This window comes from Anabrus simplex, chromosome 3 (genome assembly GCF_040414725.1).
Source record: "Anabrus simplex isolate iqAnaSimp1 chromosome 3, ASM4041472v1, whole genome shotgun sequence".
Lineage (NCBI taxonomy): Eukaryota > Metazoa > Arthropoda > Insecta > Orthoptera > Tettigoniidae > Anabrus > Anabrus simplex.
Window position 1 is genome coordinate 249,827,855 of NC_090267.1, and position 19,209 is coordinate 249,847,063.

The 19,209-nt window shown below is 37.9% G+C and overlaps 1 protein-coding gene across 1 annotated transcript in view; it reads left to right on the plus strand.

Moving 5' to 3' along the window:
• Positions 1–19,209, plus strand: part of form3 (formin 3) — a 962,880-nt gene that overhangs the window by 919,671 nt on the left and 24,000 nt on the right. The window contains exon 19 of the mRNA XM_067142982.2: positions 13,131–13,265. Coding sequence (XP_066999083.2) covers positions 13,131–13,265 — 135 coding nt within the window. The remainder of the gene's footprint in view (positions 1–13,130; positions 13,266–19,209) is intronic.

Genomic DNA, 19,209 nt, shown 5'->3' on the forward strand with positions numbered 1-19,209 from the left:
TGTTTTATGCAACACGCCACGTTTACTACAATTCTGAAATACATCGGTCACTCTTTGTAAACCGAGGTAATATAACGTAGCTGTGTGGTTATGGGCTAGAAAACAGCAGTAATCATGAGTGCCACTGTTAATTCATTATGAGTACCCCAAATGAACCTGTAAAACTAGCATAGATATGGAGAACATGTACCATAGAGCAAGAGATGCTTGCACAGACAGTAACAGTTATTGTACAGGCTGCGAACTGCCTGGTGCATGTCAAGCTTTGCAATAGTTCATTTGGCAGGTGCACAGTTTGATATCTGAAAGTTAATAGTGGTGAAGAGTTAGGAGGTTCAAATCCCACACAAGCATTTTTTTTTCTTTTTAGAGCCAGTTGCCTGGGATGTGGCAAGGTTGCATACATGATAGTTTCCATGGACTGATTTGTTTATTTGGCCCTGAAAAGGGCCATTGATATGGTGGCATATGGTATGGAGTGGGTTAGAAGAGGCTAAGAAACATGTGACAGGATTTCAGTTACCTTTTTCATTTATTGCAGCACCTGCTCTGACTGACGCCCTCTATGGTCAATATAGAGCTGCGCGCAATGTTGTTAGGACCGTTTGGGATGTTGCAACAACTTTGGCATAAGGGATTGGCATGCCTCGGTGATGAGCTGTCAAAGATGACAAGGATTAGTCAGCTCATGAGCATACACCAGTTGTATTACATGGCCCCACATAAAAAATTCTCAGAGCATAAGATCGGGCAATCTGGTGGGCCAGGGAAGAGGTCCTCCCCTTTTTATCCATTTATCAGGATACGTCACATGGAGATGGTTCCGGATGACCACCACTGCATGCGGTGGAGCTCCGTCATGTTGAAACCACATCGTGCAGCAGTGAAGGAGTGGCACATGTTCCAAGAACAGTGGTAGTCCATCTTGGAGAAACTGCACATAGCATTCTCCCATCAGAGGCAAAAAAATTGGAACCAATGAGGTGATCACCCACGACATCATACCATACGTTCACGTCCCACTGTACCTGAAAAGCTGCCTGTTGTACCCAGTGGAGATTATCCACACTCCAGTAATGCATATTATGGCAATTAACGGTTCCATTGGTGTGGAACTGCACTTTGTATGAAAATAAGATGTCGCTAAAAAGGCAGGACCAGTGGTATCCAAATGTTGTAGGGTCCATTGACAGAACACCACCCAGGCTTCAAAATCATGACCATGGAGCTCTGGGTGTAAGTGGAGATAGTACGGGTGAAACCGCTGGGTGTGCAATATCTACATAACAGACACCTGGCTGAGTTTTTCTCCTGTGCGATGGCCTGTGTGCTAGTGCGAGGGTTATGCCAAATAGCATCCAAGACAACCTCTTCATTGTGAGCAGACATCATGGAAGGATCTCAAACAGGCCGTGCACAGGGACGTGGTAGCCTGCAGACATCTTTCCACACTTCAAAATGTCATGTCTGTCAGTTGTCATCTATCCGGATAGTGTTCTTGATACAGATGTTGTGCCTGGTAAGCATTTTATCTAGGTTCTCCATTGTTGAGTAACATATCCACACAATGTCACTAGAATACATCACGAGATAATGAATAAACTTTGTGTTGTAACTTGCCTCAAAGGAAGGGAGTTCATGCAGCTACATACGTACTGACCGTCACATGTTGTTATTGTTCCAATGGGGCACACTTTGCCCTAGCTGCATTCTACGAAGATTGGAATATGTACGATATAACTAACTCGTTGCCTGTGTCCTAGCCACAGACATCACCTCCTCATCCTCGTCCAACCAACCTCCATACTCTATGCCATGATACATATGGCCCTTTAAAGGGCCAAATAAACAAATCAGTCTGTGGAAGCTATCAAATACCAGCTTACCACATCCCAGGCAATTGGTGGTAAAAAATATAGTTACATGTGATTGGAACCTTTGAGCACTGTCCAGTACTACATGTCCTACCACGCCTTTGCCACGTGAGCTACTGCCAGGCTTGACATGCGGTGTGCAGTTCCCAGCATATACAATACCTATTCCTGGTCTGTGTGGGCACCTCCTGTTGCAACGTACGTGTTCTTCGTATTTGTGCTCGTTTTACGGGTTCATTCAAGGTATGCATAATGAATTATAGTAGCGCTCATGATTCCTGCTGTCTTCTAACCCATAATTGCACAACTTGTTAAATTATCCTGATTTAGGGAGAAGTGTAGTAAAAACAGCAAGATGCATAAAACTACATTACAAGGGGCTGGTGGACCACCTGGTATCAAGGCAGTAAAATTATCATATTATATTAAAATTTCAATGATGCTCTATCATATTAAATAAACTCCCTATTTTCAGAAAGAGGACAGCAGTATTACAGAGGATCTCGATCACGGTACCGCAAAGGTTCATACTTTATTAAATATGTGTGTAATGTGATTGTTGTACATTTGAGGATCATGTAGAGATTTAGTGTTTTAGAACCTTTCCTCTTCCTTTTTTATTGATTCGGTTTGTAGATAATTGAATAAATTTAACTCTAGATGCATCTTAACTATTTGTCTCAGTTGTATGTATTGCTGTATGTATTTGTTGTTGTATTAGAATTAATATTGTTGTTGTATGTCTTGTGCTATTTGTTGTGACATAGAAATCCGTGCATGCAAAAGATATCTTTAGTGTAGATATAAGGAAGTTTGCACAAGATACTATCTGACATTTAGTAGGTACCCTATGAAAATGAAAGTAAATCCAAGGAAACTAGGGTTACCAACTCTCTCATATTTCTTACAGTCTACTAGAATTTGTATTATATTTCAATAGTTTGCAAACTACGGTACATTACTTTTTAGGCTTTTATCATATTTTATTTTGCATGACTAACACACAAATATATTCTATTAATAATTTTAATATAAAGAAATGTCCATTGAGAGCTACTGATAGTCTTGTACTTTTTCAGTAAGATATCAAGTGATTTTATATTTCTGCATTTGTCTTATTTTTTAATATACTGAACATATTGCTCTGAGCTTGTAGCTCAAGTACGAGAGTTGTGATGATAAAACACTGCAAATGGACAAATACGTTTGCAGTTAACAGTAAAAATGAGAGGAAAACTATTCATTGATCAGGTCAGCAGAATTTATCATGTTCATTCATGCTCAGAAAGCATAATTCTTTTATTTAATGAAGTAATACTATATAGAAAGACTAGCAAGATACCCGTGCTTCGCTACAGTATTATGCTGAAATTTATAATTGAATGCTTAACGTTTTATATATAATCCTCCGAAATTCGCGATCTGACTCGTTTTCTGAGAGATTAAGGCAAACTTCCTCACTATTTTCAATCTTTCTTTCCAGCAATCGATTTCGTACTTCCCGGGCTAGGTCCAGATATTCCACGCGGTCAGTTGGGTCCCTAAATCTTTGCCATCTTTCCCTATAAGCATTTTTAGTATGGATCAAATCCTGAAGGATATCCGGCGTGTGTCGTCTTGGGTGCCTTGGCGGTACTGAACCCGCGGCCGGACTGCATTCTTAGTCATTACCCGTCCAGGACACGTTTCCAGCCCGGTCCGCACATTTGACGACGGTCCAGAACATTATTATTATTATTATTATTATTATTATTATTATTATTATTATTATTATTATTATTATTATTATTATTATTATTATTATTATTATTATTATTATTATTAGATGTTCTGGACCCCACAGCAAGATGCAAGACCGCTACTTGGCGGTAAATTACATCTCCTGCCATTGTCATTGTTGACAAAGTGACCAGCACCATTGTCGCGGCAAGTGTGCGGGATTTCTGGCGATACGAATGACATACTTCCGTGCATTGTTGACCTTATTATAGAGGTGAAGAATTGGACGATCAATCTCATTCCTATCGTTTATTTCAAATGTGTTTAAATTTTTATTTATATGCCAAGAGAGTCTACTGATATCTAAGAACGTTCTCCGAAGGAAAAGATGGTTGTTGAAATCGAACCCAGGAAAGATTAAAAATGATCGGTTTATGATCAGAATAAGTACATCGAAAATATACAGCTTGTTCCCAGTCATTCGACAGGGTCAGTAATGGAATGAATAAAGCCCCATCTAGCGGCGACAATAGGAATTGTGCCGGCTGCCGAAGCATTCCTCTGGGACAATAAGCGATGAATGACGAATGAAATGAAATATTGGCCAGTGTTGCTGGAATTAATGATGACAGGGAAAACCGGAGTATCCGGAGAAAAACCTGTCCCGCCTCAGTTTTGTCCAGCACGAATGTCACATGGAGTGACCGGGATTTGAACCACGGAACCCAGCTGTGAGAGGCCGGCGCGCTGCCACCTGAGTAACGGAGGCTCCTTATAAGTACATTATGAACTACAAAATCAATTGGTCTCACCTCCTTTTACACCCCACCGCCGTTAAGTTTATTTACCACCCCCCCCCCGCAACCCCAAAGAAAAATTAAAAGAAGGCGTGTTTCGTTATGTTTAAAGGAGATTCCAAACACAAATGTTCACGTCTATTACCTTCAGTTTTGAGATATAAGTATCCCCATAAAAATAATTCACTTTTTTCACTTCCTTTAACCCCCCCCCCCCAAGTGAGTTTTCCGGCAAAAAATTACTTGTTTCTTTAATAGTATAGGATCTTCTAAATACCAATTATCACAACTCTAAACTTCTTCAGTTTTTGATTTATGTGTCCTCGTGAAAGGAATTCAAATCCTTTTCACTCCCGCCCCGCAAGATGCCCCCCCCCCCAAAACGCGTTTTTCTTTGTTTTTAAAGGAAATCCAAATACCAATTTTCACGTCTGTAACAACTTTATATTTATTAGATGTATGTTTTCTCATACAATTAAGTCATTAAGTCAATTAATTTTCCAATTATTCTTTCACCCCCGCTTTGATTGGATTTTCCGAAAATACGTGTTTCTTTACTTTTAAAGCAGATTCCAAATATCAAATTTCACATCTGTAACATCTCCATTTTTGAGATATCAGCAGCCTAATTAAAAGAAATCAACACCATTTTCAGTCACTTTTACCCCACCCAAGTGGTATTTCCGAAAACTAAAAATAAACGTTTCTTTATTTTTTATAGAGATAAAAAATACCATTTTCACTTCTGTAACGTTAAGTTTTTTTATATATACTGTAGAAATTCTCATTTTAAAATTTCACCCCTCTTTATTTCCCATTAAGGGGATTTTCCAAAAACAAATCACATATGTTTCTTTACATTTACAGGAAATTCCAAATACCCAATTTTTACGTCTGTAACATTTTACGTTTCTCAGACATTCTGCAGATATAGTCTTTCGAGAATTCACCCCAATTTGTCACTCCTGTTTAACCGCCATTAATTGGATTTTCCAAAAACAAAAAATATGTGTTTCTTTATTTTTAAAGGAGATCCCATATACAAATTTTCAGTTCTGTAATATTTTCAGTTTCTGAGTATGTATCCTCATTAAAGGCATTCAACCCTTTTACACCCCTCCTATTGGGATTTACAGAAAACAAAAAATACGTGTTCCTTTATTTTTGAAGGATATTCTAAATACCAATTTTTACATCTGTAAAATTTTAACGTTTTAAGATGTAGACACACTCATTTTAAAAATTTACCCCCCTGTTCACCCCCCCATTATTTGGATTTTCCAAAAACGAAAAAATACCTATTCCTTTATTTGTAAAGTAGATCCCAAATACCAATTTTCAGGTCTGTAATATCTTCAGGTTCTGAAATATAAGTAGCCTCATTAAAGGCATTCAACCCCTTTTTCACCCATTTCCACCCCTCCCATTGGGATTTTCCGAAAACCAAAAATACGTGTTTCTTTATTTTTAAAGGAGATTCTCAATAACAATTTTTTACATCTATAAACTTTAAAAGTTTTGAGATATAGATACACTCATTTTAAACATTCACCCCCTTTTCATCCCCCCCCCCATTAATTGGATTTTCCAAAAACAAAAAATACATGTTCTTTATTTTTAAAGGAGATTCCATATACTAACTGTCTGGTCTGTAAAATCTTCAGGTTCTGAAATATAAGTATCCTCATTAAAGGCATTCAACCCATTTTCACACTTTTCCACCCTTCCTATTGGAATTTTCCGAAAACAAAAATATACGTGTTTCTTTATTTTTAAAGGGGATTCTAAATACCATTTTTTACATCTATAAACTTTAAAAGTTTTGAGATACAGATACACCCATTTTAAAAATTCACCCCCTTTTCACCCCCAATTAATTGGATTTTCCAAAAACAAAAAATACATGTTTCTTTATTTTTAAAGGAGATTCTAAATACCAATTTTTACATCTATAAACTTTAAAAGTTTTGAGATATAGATGCACTCATTTTAAAAATTCACCCCCTTTTCACCCTCCCATTAATTGGATTTTCCAAAAACAAAAAAATACGTGTTTCTTTATTTTTAAGAGAGATCAAAAGTACCAATTTTCAGGTCTGTAATAACTTCAGTTTCTGAGATATAAGTATCCTCATTAAAGGCATTCAACCCATTTTTCACCCCTTTTCACCCCTCCTATTGGGATTTTCCGATAACAAAAAAAATACATGTTTCTTTATTTTTAATGAAGATTCTAAATACCAATTTTTACATCTGTAAACTTTTAAAGTTTTGATATATAGATACACTCATTTTAAAATTTCAACCCCCTTTTCACCCCCTTAGCGAAGGAATATCTAAAAATCCTCTCTTAGCGAGCACCTACACCTTAATATGAATCTATGCCCAAAATTTCATTCCTTTCTGTCCAGTAGTTTTGGCTCGGCGATGATGAATCAGTCAGTCAGTCAGTCAGTCAGTCAGGACAAGTTATTTTATATATATAAGACTAGCAAGATACCCGTGCTTCGCTACGGTATTATACTGAAATTTATAATTGAATGTTGTTTTAGATATATAATCAGCCGAAATTCGCGATCTGAATCGTTTTCGGCGAGAATCCGCCAACATTCGCGATCTGACTCGTTTTGTAATAGATTACGGCAAGTTTCCTCCCATTTTTCAATCTTTCTTTCCAGCAATCGATTTCGTACTTCCCGGGCTAGGTCCAGGTATTCCACCCGGTCAGTTGGGTCCCTAAATCTTTGCCATCTTTTCTTATAAGCATTTATAATATGGATCAAATCCTTCAGGAGATACGGCGTGGTGTCGTCTTGGGTGCCTTGGCGGTACTGAACCCGCGGCCGGACTGCATTCTTAGTCATTACCCGTCCAGGACCCGTTTCCACCGCGGTCCGCACATTTGACGACGGTCCAGAACATTACTATTATTATTATTATTATTATTATTATTATTATTATTATTATTATTATTATTATTATTATTATTATTATTATTATTATTATTATTATTATTATTATTATTATAGATGTTCTGGACCCTACCCCAAGATGCAAGACCGCTACTTGGCGGTAAATTACATCTGCTGCCATTGTCATTGTTTACAAAGTGACCAGCACCATTGTCGCGCGTAGGCAAGTGTGCGGGATTTCTGGCGATACGAATGACATACTTCCTTGCATTATTGACCTTATTATAGAGGTGAACAATTGGACGGTCAATCTCATTCCTATCGTTTATTTCAAATGTGTTTAAATTTTTATTCATATGGCAGGTGAATCTACTGTAATATAAGAACGTTCTCCGAAGGAAAAGATGGCTGTTGAAAACGAACCCAGGAAAGATTAAAAAAGATCGGTTTATGATCAGAATAAGTACATCGAAAATCTACAGCCTGTTTCCAGTCATTCGAAAGGGTCAAGAATGGAATGAATAAAGCCCCATCTAGCGGTGACAATTGGAATTGTGCCGACTGCCGAAGCACTCCTCTGGGGCAATGATCGATGAATGACAAATGAAATGAAATATTGGACAGTGTTGCTGGAATGAATGATGACAGGGAAAACCGAAGTATCCGGAGAAAAACCTGTCCCGCCTCCGTTTTGTCCAGCACGAATGTCACATCGAGTGACCAGGATTTGAACCACGGAACCCAGCTGTGAGAGGTCGGCGCGCTGCCGCCTGAGCAACGGAGGCTCCTTATAAGTACATTATGAACTACAAAATCAATTGGTCTCACCTCCTTTTACACCCCACCACCGTTTATTTACCCCCCCCCCCCAAAAAAAAACAAATTAAAAGAAGGCGTATTTCTTTATGTTTAAAGGAGATTCCAAACCCCAATGTTCACGTCTATTACCTTCAGTTTTGAGATATAAGTATCCCCATAATAATAATTCACTTTTTTCACTTCCTTTCACACTTCTCACCCCCCCAACCCTTAAGTGAATTTTCCGGCAAAACATACGTGTTTCTTTAGTAGTAAAGGATCTTCTAAATAGCAATTATCACGACTCTAACTTCTTCAGTTTTTGATTTATGTATCCTCATGGAAGGAATTAAACTCCTTTCCACTCCCGCCCCCCAAGATGGTTTCCCCCACAAAACGCGTTTTTCTTTGTTTTTTAAGGAGATCAAAATACCAATTTTCACGTCCGTAACAACTTTAGTTTTTATTAGATGTATTCTAATCCGGTCTAGAAAGCCAGGAATAACGGCCGAGAGGATCCATCGCGCTGACCACACACCTCGTAATCTGCAGGCCTTCGGGCTGAGCAGCGGTCACTTGGTAGGCCAAGGCCCTTCAAGGGCTGTAGTGCCATGGAGTTTGGTTTGGTTTTTATGTATTCTCATACAATTAAGTCAGTTCATTTTTGAATTCTTTCACCCCCTCCCCCATTTCATTGGATTTTCCGAGAATACGCGTTTCTTTATTTTTAAAGGAGATCTCATATACAAATTTTCAGTTCTGTATTAAATTCAGTTTCTGAGATATATGTATCCTCATTAAAGGCATTCAACCCACTATTCACCCTTTTACACCCCTCCTATTGGGATTTACAGAAAACGAAAAAATACGTGTTCCTTTATTTTTAAAGGAGATTCTAAATACCAATTTTTACATCTGTAAACTTTTAAAAATTTAAGATATAGACACACTCATTTTAAAAATTCACCCCTCTTTTCACCCCCATTATTTGGATTTTCCAAAAACGAAAAAATACGTGCTTCCTTATTTTTAATGTGGATCCCCAATACCAATTTTCAGGTCTGTAATATTTCAGGTTCTGAAATATAAGTAGCCTCATTAAAGGCATTCAACCAGTTTTTCACCCTTTTCCACCCTTCCTATCGGGATTTTCCGAAAACAAAAAATACGTGTTTCTTTATTTTTAAAGGAGATTCTAAATACCATATTTTACATCTATAAACTCAAAAAGTTTTGAGATATAGATATACTCATTTTAAAAATTCACCCCTTTCTCCCCCCCCCATTAATTGGATTTTCCAAAAACAAAAAAATACGTGTTTCCTTATTTTTGAAGGAGACCCCAAAAACCAAAATTCAGGTCTGTAATATCTTCAGTTTCTGAGATATAAGTACCGGTATCCTGATTAAATTCATTCAACTACTTTTTCACCCTTTTTCACCCCTCCTATTGGGATTTTCCGAAAACAAAAATATACGTATTTCCTTATTTTTAAAGAAGATTCTAAATACCAATTTTTACATCTGTAAACTTTTAAAGTTTTGAGATATAGATGCACAAATTTTAAAATTTCACCCCCTTTTTCACCTCCTTAGCGACGGAATATCCAAAAATCCTCTCTTAGCGAGCACCTACGTCTTAGTATAAATATATCCCCAAAGTTTCATTTCTTTACGTCCAGTAGTTTTGGCTCGGCGATGATGAATCAGTCAGTCAGTCAGTCAGTCAGGACAAGTTATTTTATATATATATAGATATAAAGATGAAAAGTAACTGATAATAGAATAGACAGAATGACAAGTCAGTGTGGGAAAAGGGAGCAATAGGAAAAAGAGATGAGGACAAATGTGAAAACATAAACAAATAAGAACAACTTCCATATCTTCATACACCACCGTCTTCAAAGAAACTGGCTCTCTTGTCATCAATTGTAGTTCTTCTACATCCATTTCTTCAGCCCCCAATAGATTCTTCTACTTCCCAGCTTCCCTGAGAAAGTGGTCATCAATACTCAACAGATTTTCTTTACTGCACAGATGGACAGGAATGAGTTGGTATACTTTAAAATACTGTACTTTAAAATGTAACAAATTCTCAAACTTGTGAATCTGGAATCATGAGTCCGATGTTCCACCACTGATCCACTGAAGCACCACCCAATAATATCACATGTGAACACAAGTCAGAATGGCAATTAAATGTTGTGTCAAGATCCAATACACTGGGTAAAATGGCGTGTGGGATTGTTCGGTGGTGCGAGACAGGCTGTGATATAGTTCACAGAGAACTTGTTCAATAAAAGTGATGACAGTGGTTGCAGTTCTAACCCAGTTAGACCCAGTGTCCATACAATGCACATTACCTGCTGCATTTCTTTCTAATATTGTGCATGAATTTATTAACTTGTGAAATGTCTTGTTCATATTCATGGACTTTTCTGCTTATATCTATCAGAGCTTAATAACATCTTGCATATAATGATGACCATGCATCTGATAATGCATTTCCAATATTTTTGATTTTATGAATAAAGTAATCTTATTTCCCTCTTTACACTATCAATCACTACTGATCTGCATTTAGGACAGTCGCCTAGGTGACAGATTCCTTATCTGTTGTTTTCCTAGTATTTTCTTAAATGATTGCAAAGAAATTGGAAATTTATTGAACATCTCCCTTGGTAAGTTATTCCAATCCCTAACTCCCCTTCCTATAAACGAATATTGGCCCCAATTTGTCCTCTTGAATTCTAGCCTTATCTTCATATTGTGATCTTTCCTACTTTTAAAAACACCACCCAAACTTATTCGTCTACTAATGTCATTCCACGCCATCCCTCCACTGACAGCTTAGAACATACCACTTAGTCGAGCAGCTTGTCTCCTTTCTCCGAAGTCTTCCCAGCCCAAACTTTGCAACATTTTTGTAACACTACTCTTTTGTCGGAAATCACCCAGAACAAATCGAGCTGCTTTTCTGTGGATTTTTTCCAGTTCTTGAATCAAGTAATCCTGGTGAGGGTCCCATACACTGGAACCATACTCTAGTTGCAGTCTTACCAGAGACTTATATGCCCTCTTCTTTACATCCTTACTGAAAATGAAAACCTACAACCTGTTTTCCAGTCATTGACCGGGTCAGGGATGTAATGAATGAAGCATATATAGGCTGGTAGTACAATGGGGTCGCCACTCCCAAAGTGATACATTAATGACTGATAGATGCTAATGAAATGAGAATGGAGAGTGTTGCTGGAATGAAAGGTGACAGGGAAAACCGGAGTACCCGGAGAAAAACCTGCCCTGCCTCCGCTTTGTCCAGCACAAATCTCACATGGAGTGACTGGAATTTGAACCACGGTATCCAGCGGTGCAAGGCCGACACGCTGCCATCTGAGCCATGGAGGCTTTACATCCTTACTGAAAATGAAAATGAAAACGAAAACCTACAACCTTTTTTCCAGTCTTTGACCGGGTCAGGGATGTGGTGAATGAACCATTATTACATTATTATTACAATGGGGTCTCCACTCCCAAGGTGATATTAATGACTGATAAATGCTATGAAATGAGGATGGAGAGTGTTGCTTTACATCCTTACTACAACCCCTAAATACCTTCATAACCATGTGCAGAGATCTATACTCTTTATTTACAATCTTATTTATATGATTACCCCAATGAAGATCTTTCCTTATATTAACACCTAGATACATTGATCCCCAAAAGGAACTTTTCTTGAAGAAATATTAATTTTGGATATGATTTATCTTTTGAAACAATGTAGGCTTAAGCAGTTACACACAGACACTGAAACCTTACAGTGCAACTTGTAAATACACATGGAAATGTTATACATGCCAAGGAAGATAAAAAATATTTTACCACTAATTATTTTGTATTTTTTCAGGACAAAATTACTCTTAAAAATATTCCTTAGGAAAATATTTGGCTCTGTAAGGGTTGAGCCAAATTTATGAGATTATCATTCTTTGTAAGAAGAGAAAGTAGAAGCCCAACTTTCTCGAAGAGAGTAAGGGTTTCATACAGAAGGAAGGAGGTACAGGATATGAAGACCAGGAAAATGAAAAACTAGCTAGGTCTCATGAATCTAAACCATTGAATTCTAGAAAGGTATCACGATGATTTGTTAGAAATACCTCTTGATACGTAAGCCATTTAAAGTAAAGGTAAAGAAATATTAGCATAATGCTTATGAACTCTGTTTAATTAATTGGAAGTAGAGGAAATATAAAATTAATAACTGTGATTGGTTAAAAGACATTAATACTGAATTTCAAATCTTATGAATAGAGTTTTTTTTTTAAAGTATGGTACCAGTATATGGATTTTAATTCTGGGAGTGCCCGAGGTTTGATTCGCCAGTTCTGTAGCTGCTTTCCCTGGTACATCCCAGGGGTGTGAGCTACATATACAGCTATGTGAGGGTGTTTTCTGTGAGTGTAGGTATAATTGTACAGGCTGGAAATGGGAAGGAATTGGCCCTGGCCTTGAGAAAAGTACTATACCTCTATTTGCCTTGAGTTGAAAATAGAAAACCAAGAAAACCCATTTCAAGAATGGCCGACAGTGGATTTGAACCCACCTGTCTCTCGAGTACAGAGCTAGAAACCATAACTGGTCATGCCGCAACAAATTGTGCTAACCTTTCAGTAGAGTATACAGTATTAAGTGAAACAAAACCTCATGGTCCTGTACATTTGTGATTTTGGCAGAATAATTTTTAAGTCCCTTAAATGAATTTTCAGGGTACTGTAGTTAAGGAACAATGGACAAAGGGAAAATTGACAATATGGAACTGGGCTTTTATTGGAACCATCAAGTTGAGCACTGCATGCAAGGAAACATTGAAAGAAGAAGCAATGAATTAGTGTCCTTTTCTAGATCTCAACTGGATGTGCAGTTTGATTGTCATCATATCTTTAGACTTACTTCAGAGATGTTATCAGCTTGAAAATATTTCTTTTAAAGGAAAAGATTGTTATAATTGTACCTTGTGGTTTTTCCAGATGTTACACCTAATGGCAGCTTGCGGCGACGAAGAAGCCGTGTACCATCTGAAGAGGACGAATCTAATTTGATGGACTTCCTTCGCTCATCAGGCCATGATGGTTCACGTGAAAGGAAATCATGGGGAAGTCTTGGTAAGTAATTAAAATTATTTGAAATAATGGTAGTGCAAGAACTTGTTCTAAATCATCACCAGATCGTTGATCCATTAAAATCTTCTTTGATAGCTCAAGACACTCTTGGCTTTGAAAGGAATGCAGAAATACAAAATAATATGATCATTATGGAAACACTGTTGGGCAAGAATAAAAATAGGAAATACTTCATTTTCAACAGAAAATTCCAAGCAAAAGACTAAATTTCTTTTAGTATTGTTGACTAGCTGTGCAAGCCTATTTTCGATGGACTACTTAGTGTGAAAATACAGTAAGAAGAATGTTACAAGTGTAGCTTGAAACTGTTCATTGTGAGTAGATTTTGTTCTGTCAGCATTTTCTTCTATTTTGGACATCGTTTACAGAAAAGATCATTAACTTGTCCACTTGTTCAGAGGACGAGGGGAGTGATTAGGCTTCTAGTCTTGGAAGCTTCTGTTCAACTGGCAGTCATGCATATTTTAAAAACTGATTTTGAAAATCCTTACTAATGTATAAATGTGTATGTCTGTCTACGTCTCTTTCCTTCATGTAAACACTACTCGGCCAATCAACCTCAAATTTGGTAAGCTTATAGCTGGTACCTTGGGTTAACATATAGGTTTCTTACTATCATGCTGTCTCTTAAGGAGACCATGAAGTAAAGTAAAACGTGAAGCAAGACAGAGGAAAATATATACCTGGGACCCTTAAAATTCAATATGCTGCCGATTAAAAATGTACTTAAAATATAGTTTCCAGGAAAATATTTTATATGCATTTTCTTCCTATCACAGTTTTCCAGAGAAAAGTGCTTTTATGTGTTTTGTCACATGCTTTTCTGATGAAAAGAATAATAATTGGTACTATACAAATGCTTATGAGCATTTTCTTGGTAACTAATGATTTGCCCGAAATGTATGCTCTTCTATACGTCAAAGGAGCATTTCTAGCAGGCAGCCAAAAGCACAGAGACATTAAAATATAGGTAAAATGCATTAAACAATGTTATAAAAACCTCTTAAGATCTTCTGAACAGAATTTAATAAGATCAATAATGTATGTATTTTCGATGAGTAGTATCACTTTAGGCAGAATTTAAGAAATCACACAGGTTTCTTCTATGACACACTGAGTTCTCTAGCATGTGGGTAGGGAGACGAGGTGAGACAGAAAAAACACCCCTCCTACTTGCATGGTGATAAAGGCAAGGATTAAGGAAAGTTAAACCATTATTGCAAGTTCTGGACTTCCTTGAATTTCTTGAAGTCAGATTGAGGGACTGTCATACGTGTCACTTCCACCAGCTAATCTCATACTGGCAAGTTTCACATACTGTTCACATGAAGTGCTTAAGCACTACCATTTTCTCACAGAAAAGCAAGCGCGAGTTACTATTGGTTGAAGTTCACATCAAACTGGAAATAATTCATGCGTGCAAAGCCGCGGGTGAATGTTAGTAAAAGAACTGTGAGACCTGCTTTAGTTTAGATATGAAAGATTATTAAACTGTTTTCAGTTATACTTGTGGTATTTATACTGTACATGGAAAGTTATTTGTCACTAATCCTTTTAAATAGGTCTTAAACATGCATGCATACATCGATCCATCCATTCGTACATACATATATGAGCTTTCATTTAGGAGATAGGGTGTCCAACTCCACTGTTGGCAGCCATGAAGATGGTTTTCTGTCGTTTCCCATTTCCACAACAGGCAAATGCTGAGACTGTACCTTAATTAAGGAGGTGGTTATTATTGTTTTAAGAGGAAGTACAACTAGGCAACCATCCTCTATATAACACTAATCAGAGAGAAAAAACTGAAGAGGTCCGTCACTTTGAAAAATTAAGGTATCGGCCAAAGAAAGACAAGGACCACAAAAGGCATGAAAATGAAGGACTTCCTGGGCCTTAGGCCTCCATAAGTAATACCGTCGGGGTTGGAAAGAACAAGAATTGATCAAGGGAGGTCAGATAGGATAGATGAAATTGAGGAGCACGGCGTAAGTAAGTGGAAGCAGTGCCAGGACTCAGCTAAGGGTCCCATGGATGCCAACCCATGCTGCTAAGTTCAGAACCCCTGGGACCCCTTTTAGTTGCCTCTTATGACAGGCAGGGGTACCTTAATTAAAGCCACAGTCATTTTCTTCCCAGTCCTAGGCAAGTCCTGACTCATTGTCATTGTGGCTTGCCCATGTCAGAGTGATGTGAAACTTATACCATCACCTTACCCCCCCACATCAAGAACGAAAATCTGTCAAGATGGACTCTCAGTGAGTGTTGCAGCCTGCCCTCTTGGTGAAGCTGGGAAGCAGAAACAGACTTGTTGCAGACTAAAAAGACATGGATGTAGAAGAAGTAGGACTGATAAGGAGAAAGCCAATTTAGTTGAAAAATAGCAGTGTACGAAGATGTGGAGATTGACCTTGTTCTTATATGTTTCCTATCAATTTCTCCTTCTTCCCACACCAACCTGTCACTGTGTTTATCCTATTACATGTTCCTTTCGATGTTCTTGTCTTGCTATATGACTTGATTTGTACTTGTTTCTTCCTTTACATCATATACTTTTGACTTTTGCTATATCCAGTCTGAGAAAGAAATGAAGTATGAAGTGACAATTTGAAGTGAACAGACAAAATTATAATTTTATTGATAGCGTGAAGTATAATTATTTTCAATTGAAATAGTACAATCATTTAATTTTTAATTACTTCGATACATATGTACACACATCAAAAACAGATTTTCATCACTTCGTATCAAAGAGTTTCTGACGCTTCAAAATAACGAAAGAGTTCATCACCATGATGTGGGTCCAAATTATCCTACTCCTCAACGGTGATTCGGCGTAGGTCTCACATAGTGGTTGGTAGGTTATGACATCCATAAGCAGCCTTCTTTAATTTGACGCAGACATGTTCAGTAGGGTTCATGCCCAGGTAACACAGTCGAACAATATCATGATCACAAAGAAGTAATCATCATAAAGTTGGTCCGAATTGTCCTACTCCTCAACGGTGATTCGGCGTAGGTCTCACATAGTGGTTGGTAGGTTATGACATCCATAAACAGCCTTCTTTAATTTGACGCAGACATGTTCAGTAGGGTTTGTGCTCAGGTAACACAGTCGAACAATATCATGATAAAAAAGAAGACATTATCGAGAACCGCATGATGGATGCGCGCATTATCGCCCATTAAGACAAATTCTCCTTCAAAATGCTGGTGATGCAGTGTCACTATGGGTTGGTGGACGTTGTCCTTGTATCATACAGCCATGACATTGACCTGTGTGACTAGAATTGACATATGGTGGCCCCACATATTGCCATTCCAAAACATTAGGGAACCACCACCTTGCTACACTGGCTAGACAGGTTGTCCTAGACGTAAACCCTGACCAGATTGCCTCCAAACATGTTGCCATCAGTCGTCAGGAACAAGGCTTGTGTGACACTCATCTGTGAAAAGGACTTAATGCTAATTCTAAAGAGGCCATTCAGCATAATGTTTGGTCGATATGTACTGTGCCCCATGATGTCTATGCTATGAGCATCAAGAATGAAGAAGTGCCTCACAAAAATATTTCTCTCAGTTTGAGTTGGAACACAGTGATCTGTGGCTGCCTAAAGATCATTATTCATCATGATGGCAATGTGTTCAGGGTTCCTCCAAGCTGAAATTCAAAGGTAACAGTCATCAGTCATAATCCTTGGATGACCTGTGTGAGGCAAGTCAACAGTTCCATGTTTGAATCATATCATTTTGATCACAGCCCACATGTTGTACAGCTGCCATTGTTTACCATCCTTCTTGACATAATGTGATTATGCGTACACATTCACATGTTGACGATGGATGTTGTACCATAATACGAAGATAAAGTTGGAATTCAAGAGGATATATTGGGGCAAATATTCATCTATAGGAAGAGGATTTTTTTTTTGCTAGTTTCTTTACGTCGCACTGACACAGATAGGTCTTATGGCGATGATGGGATAGGAAAGGCCTAGGAGTTAGAAGGAAGCAGCCGTGGCCTTAATTAAGGTACAGCCCCAGCATTTGCCTGCTGTGAAAATGGGAAACCGTTGAAAACTATCTTCAAGGCTGCCGACAGTGGGACTCGAACCCACTATCTCCCGGATGCAAACTCGCAGCCGCGTGCCCCTGACCGCACGGCCAACTTGCCCGGTGGAAGAGGAATTAGGGATTGGAATGATTTACCAAAATAAATTCCCACCCCTACTAAAAATCAGTTAAGTAAAGATTAGGTAAACAACTGATAGGGTATCTACCACCTGGGTGACAGCCCTAAATGCAGATCATTGGTTACTGATGTTGATTTGATACTTCTCTTATCCTCTATGGCCGAGTCCATTATTCTTCCTATATATCAGTCTTCTTTATTTTTTTACCTTTAGGCCTATTGCTATCAACTTCTTTAGTGATGTTAAATAACTTCTCTCAAATTTTCTGCAAGAAATAATATCCTGCATAAATTCTGTCGCACTTCCTGGGATTCCTCTGCTGACTGCCTATACTTAACTCTACTCCTGCATGGCTGGAGGTAACAAATAAGCAAAAGGTATTTGCAAAGTTAATTTATATAATGAGCTGTACCACAGGCACAGTGAAGTCAACCCCATGCCACTGATTACCCATCCTGAACCACATTCACTTCTTCCTTACCACAAATTTTTTCACTCACCATAACAGCAGCTTAGATCTCAGAGATTGGGTAGATTACTACTGGTAGACTCATGGCAGACCACTTTGACATTAACCAATCCTCGAAGGATGAATGGTCAAAAACTACCTACTTCTGCAACACTACAAGAATGCTGAAGGGTAATGACTGCCCAGGCAAACAGTGGTGCTGTTTTAACAGATTGAGAACCGAGCAGAGCCAATGTAATTTTCTTGCTGGGTTGAGTGGCTCAGATGATTGAGGTGCTGGTCTTCTGACCCCAACTTGGCAGGTTTGAACCTGGCTCAGTCCAGTGATATTTAAAGGTGCTCAAATACGAAAGCCTTGTGTCAGTAGATTTACTGGCATGTAAAAAGAACTCCTGTGGGACAAAATTTTGACTCCTCAACATCTCCAAAACCATGAAAAGTATTTAGTGAAATGCAAAAAACAATAACATTATTATTGAAATTATCTTCATCATAAGTGGGGATGGAGGGACTCTACAGTTCGCGACTGTGGTCAGGAAGAGCAGATCATTGAGTATAATTATCCAATTCTGCCATCTGTGTTCCTATCCTGGAAGCCCTAATTATATTTTTAATCATACTTCAATGTTATTAACTAGCAACAAAATTTAAATATTGATTTGAACACATATTTATATTTGTTCACTTTGTATTACCGGTACTGTAAATTGCCACACAATTAAATACGTGTCAAATTTCAACTCATCTCTCAGGTTTATAACTTTTGCATTGAAATTTTCATATAATGGCTCTCATTTTAAAAGAATTGTCAACTTTAATTATTTATTTCTGATGATACTAGAAAGACAAACAGGCTGTTTAACGTATAATAGTTTCTTATGGATGTGAGATAAGATGTTTGGTGCCCAGTGAAGCATTTAATGGAGATATCACTGTATAATTTGTAATATAAAATTTAGCAAATCATTATAATGCCATTTAAGGCTTTTGTGGATGCCAGTCAAAAATAACAGCAACAGATTGGGTTATTAGGTTATTGCCCCTTAATTGGAATTGTAGCTCAATGGGGAGGACAAATTTTTGATAATGGAAAATCATTTTTCTTTAACAATTTATCAATCCTTATTTGCTAACTCAGTGAGATTGTTAGATGATCTCCTGCTGCTAAGTGGCATCCTGGAAGGTGTGCCAGTCCAACCTACAAGCCCAAAAGGCCTGACTGCAGTAATACACTACACACAAAACACACACACACAGCCCA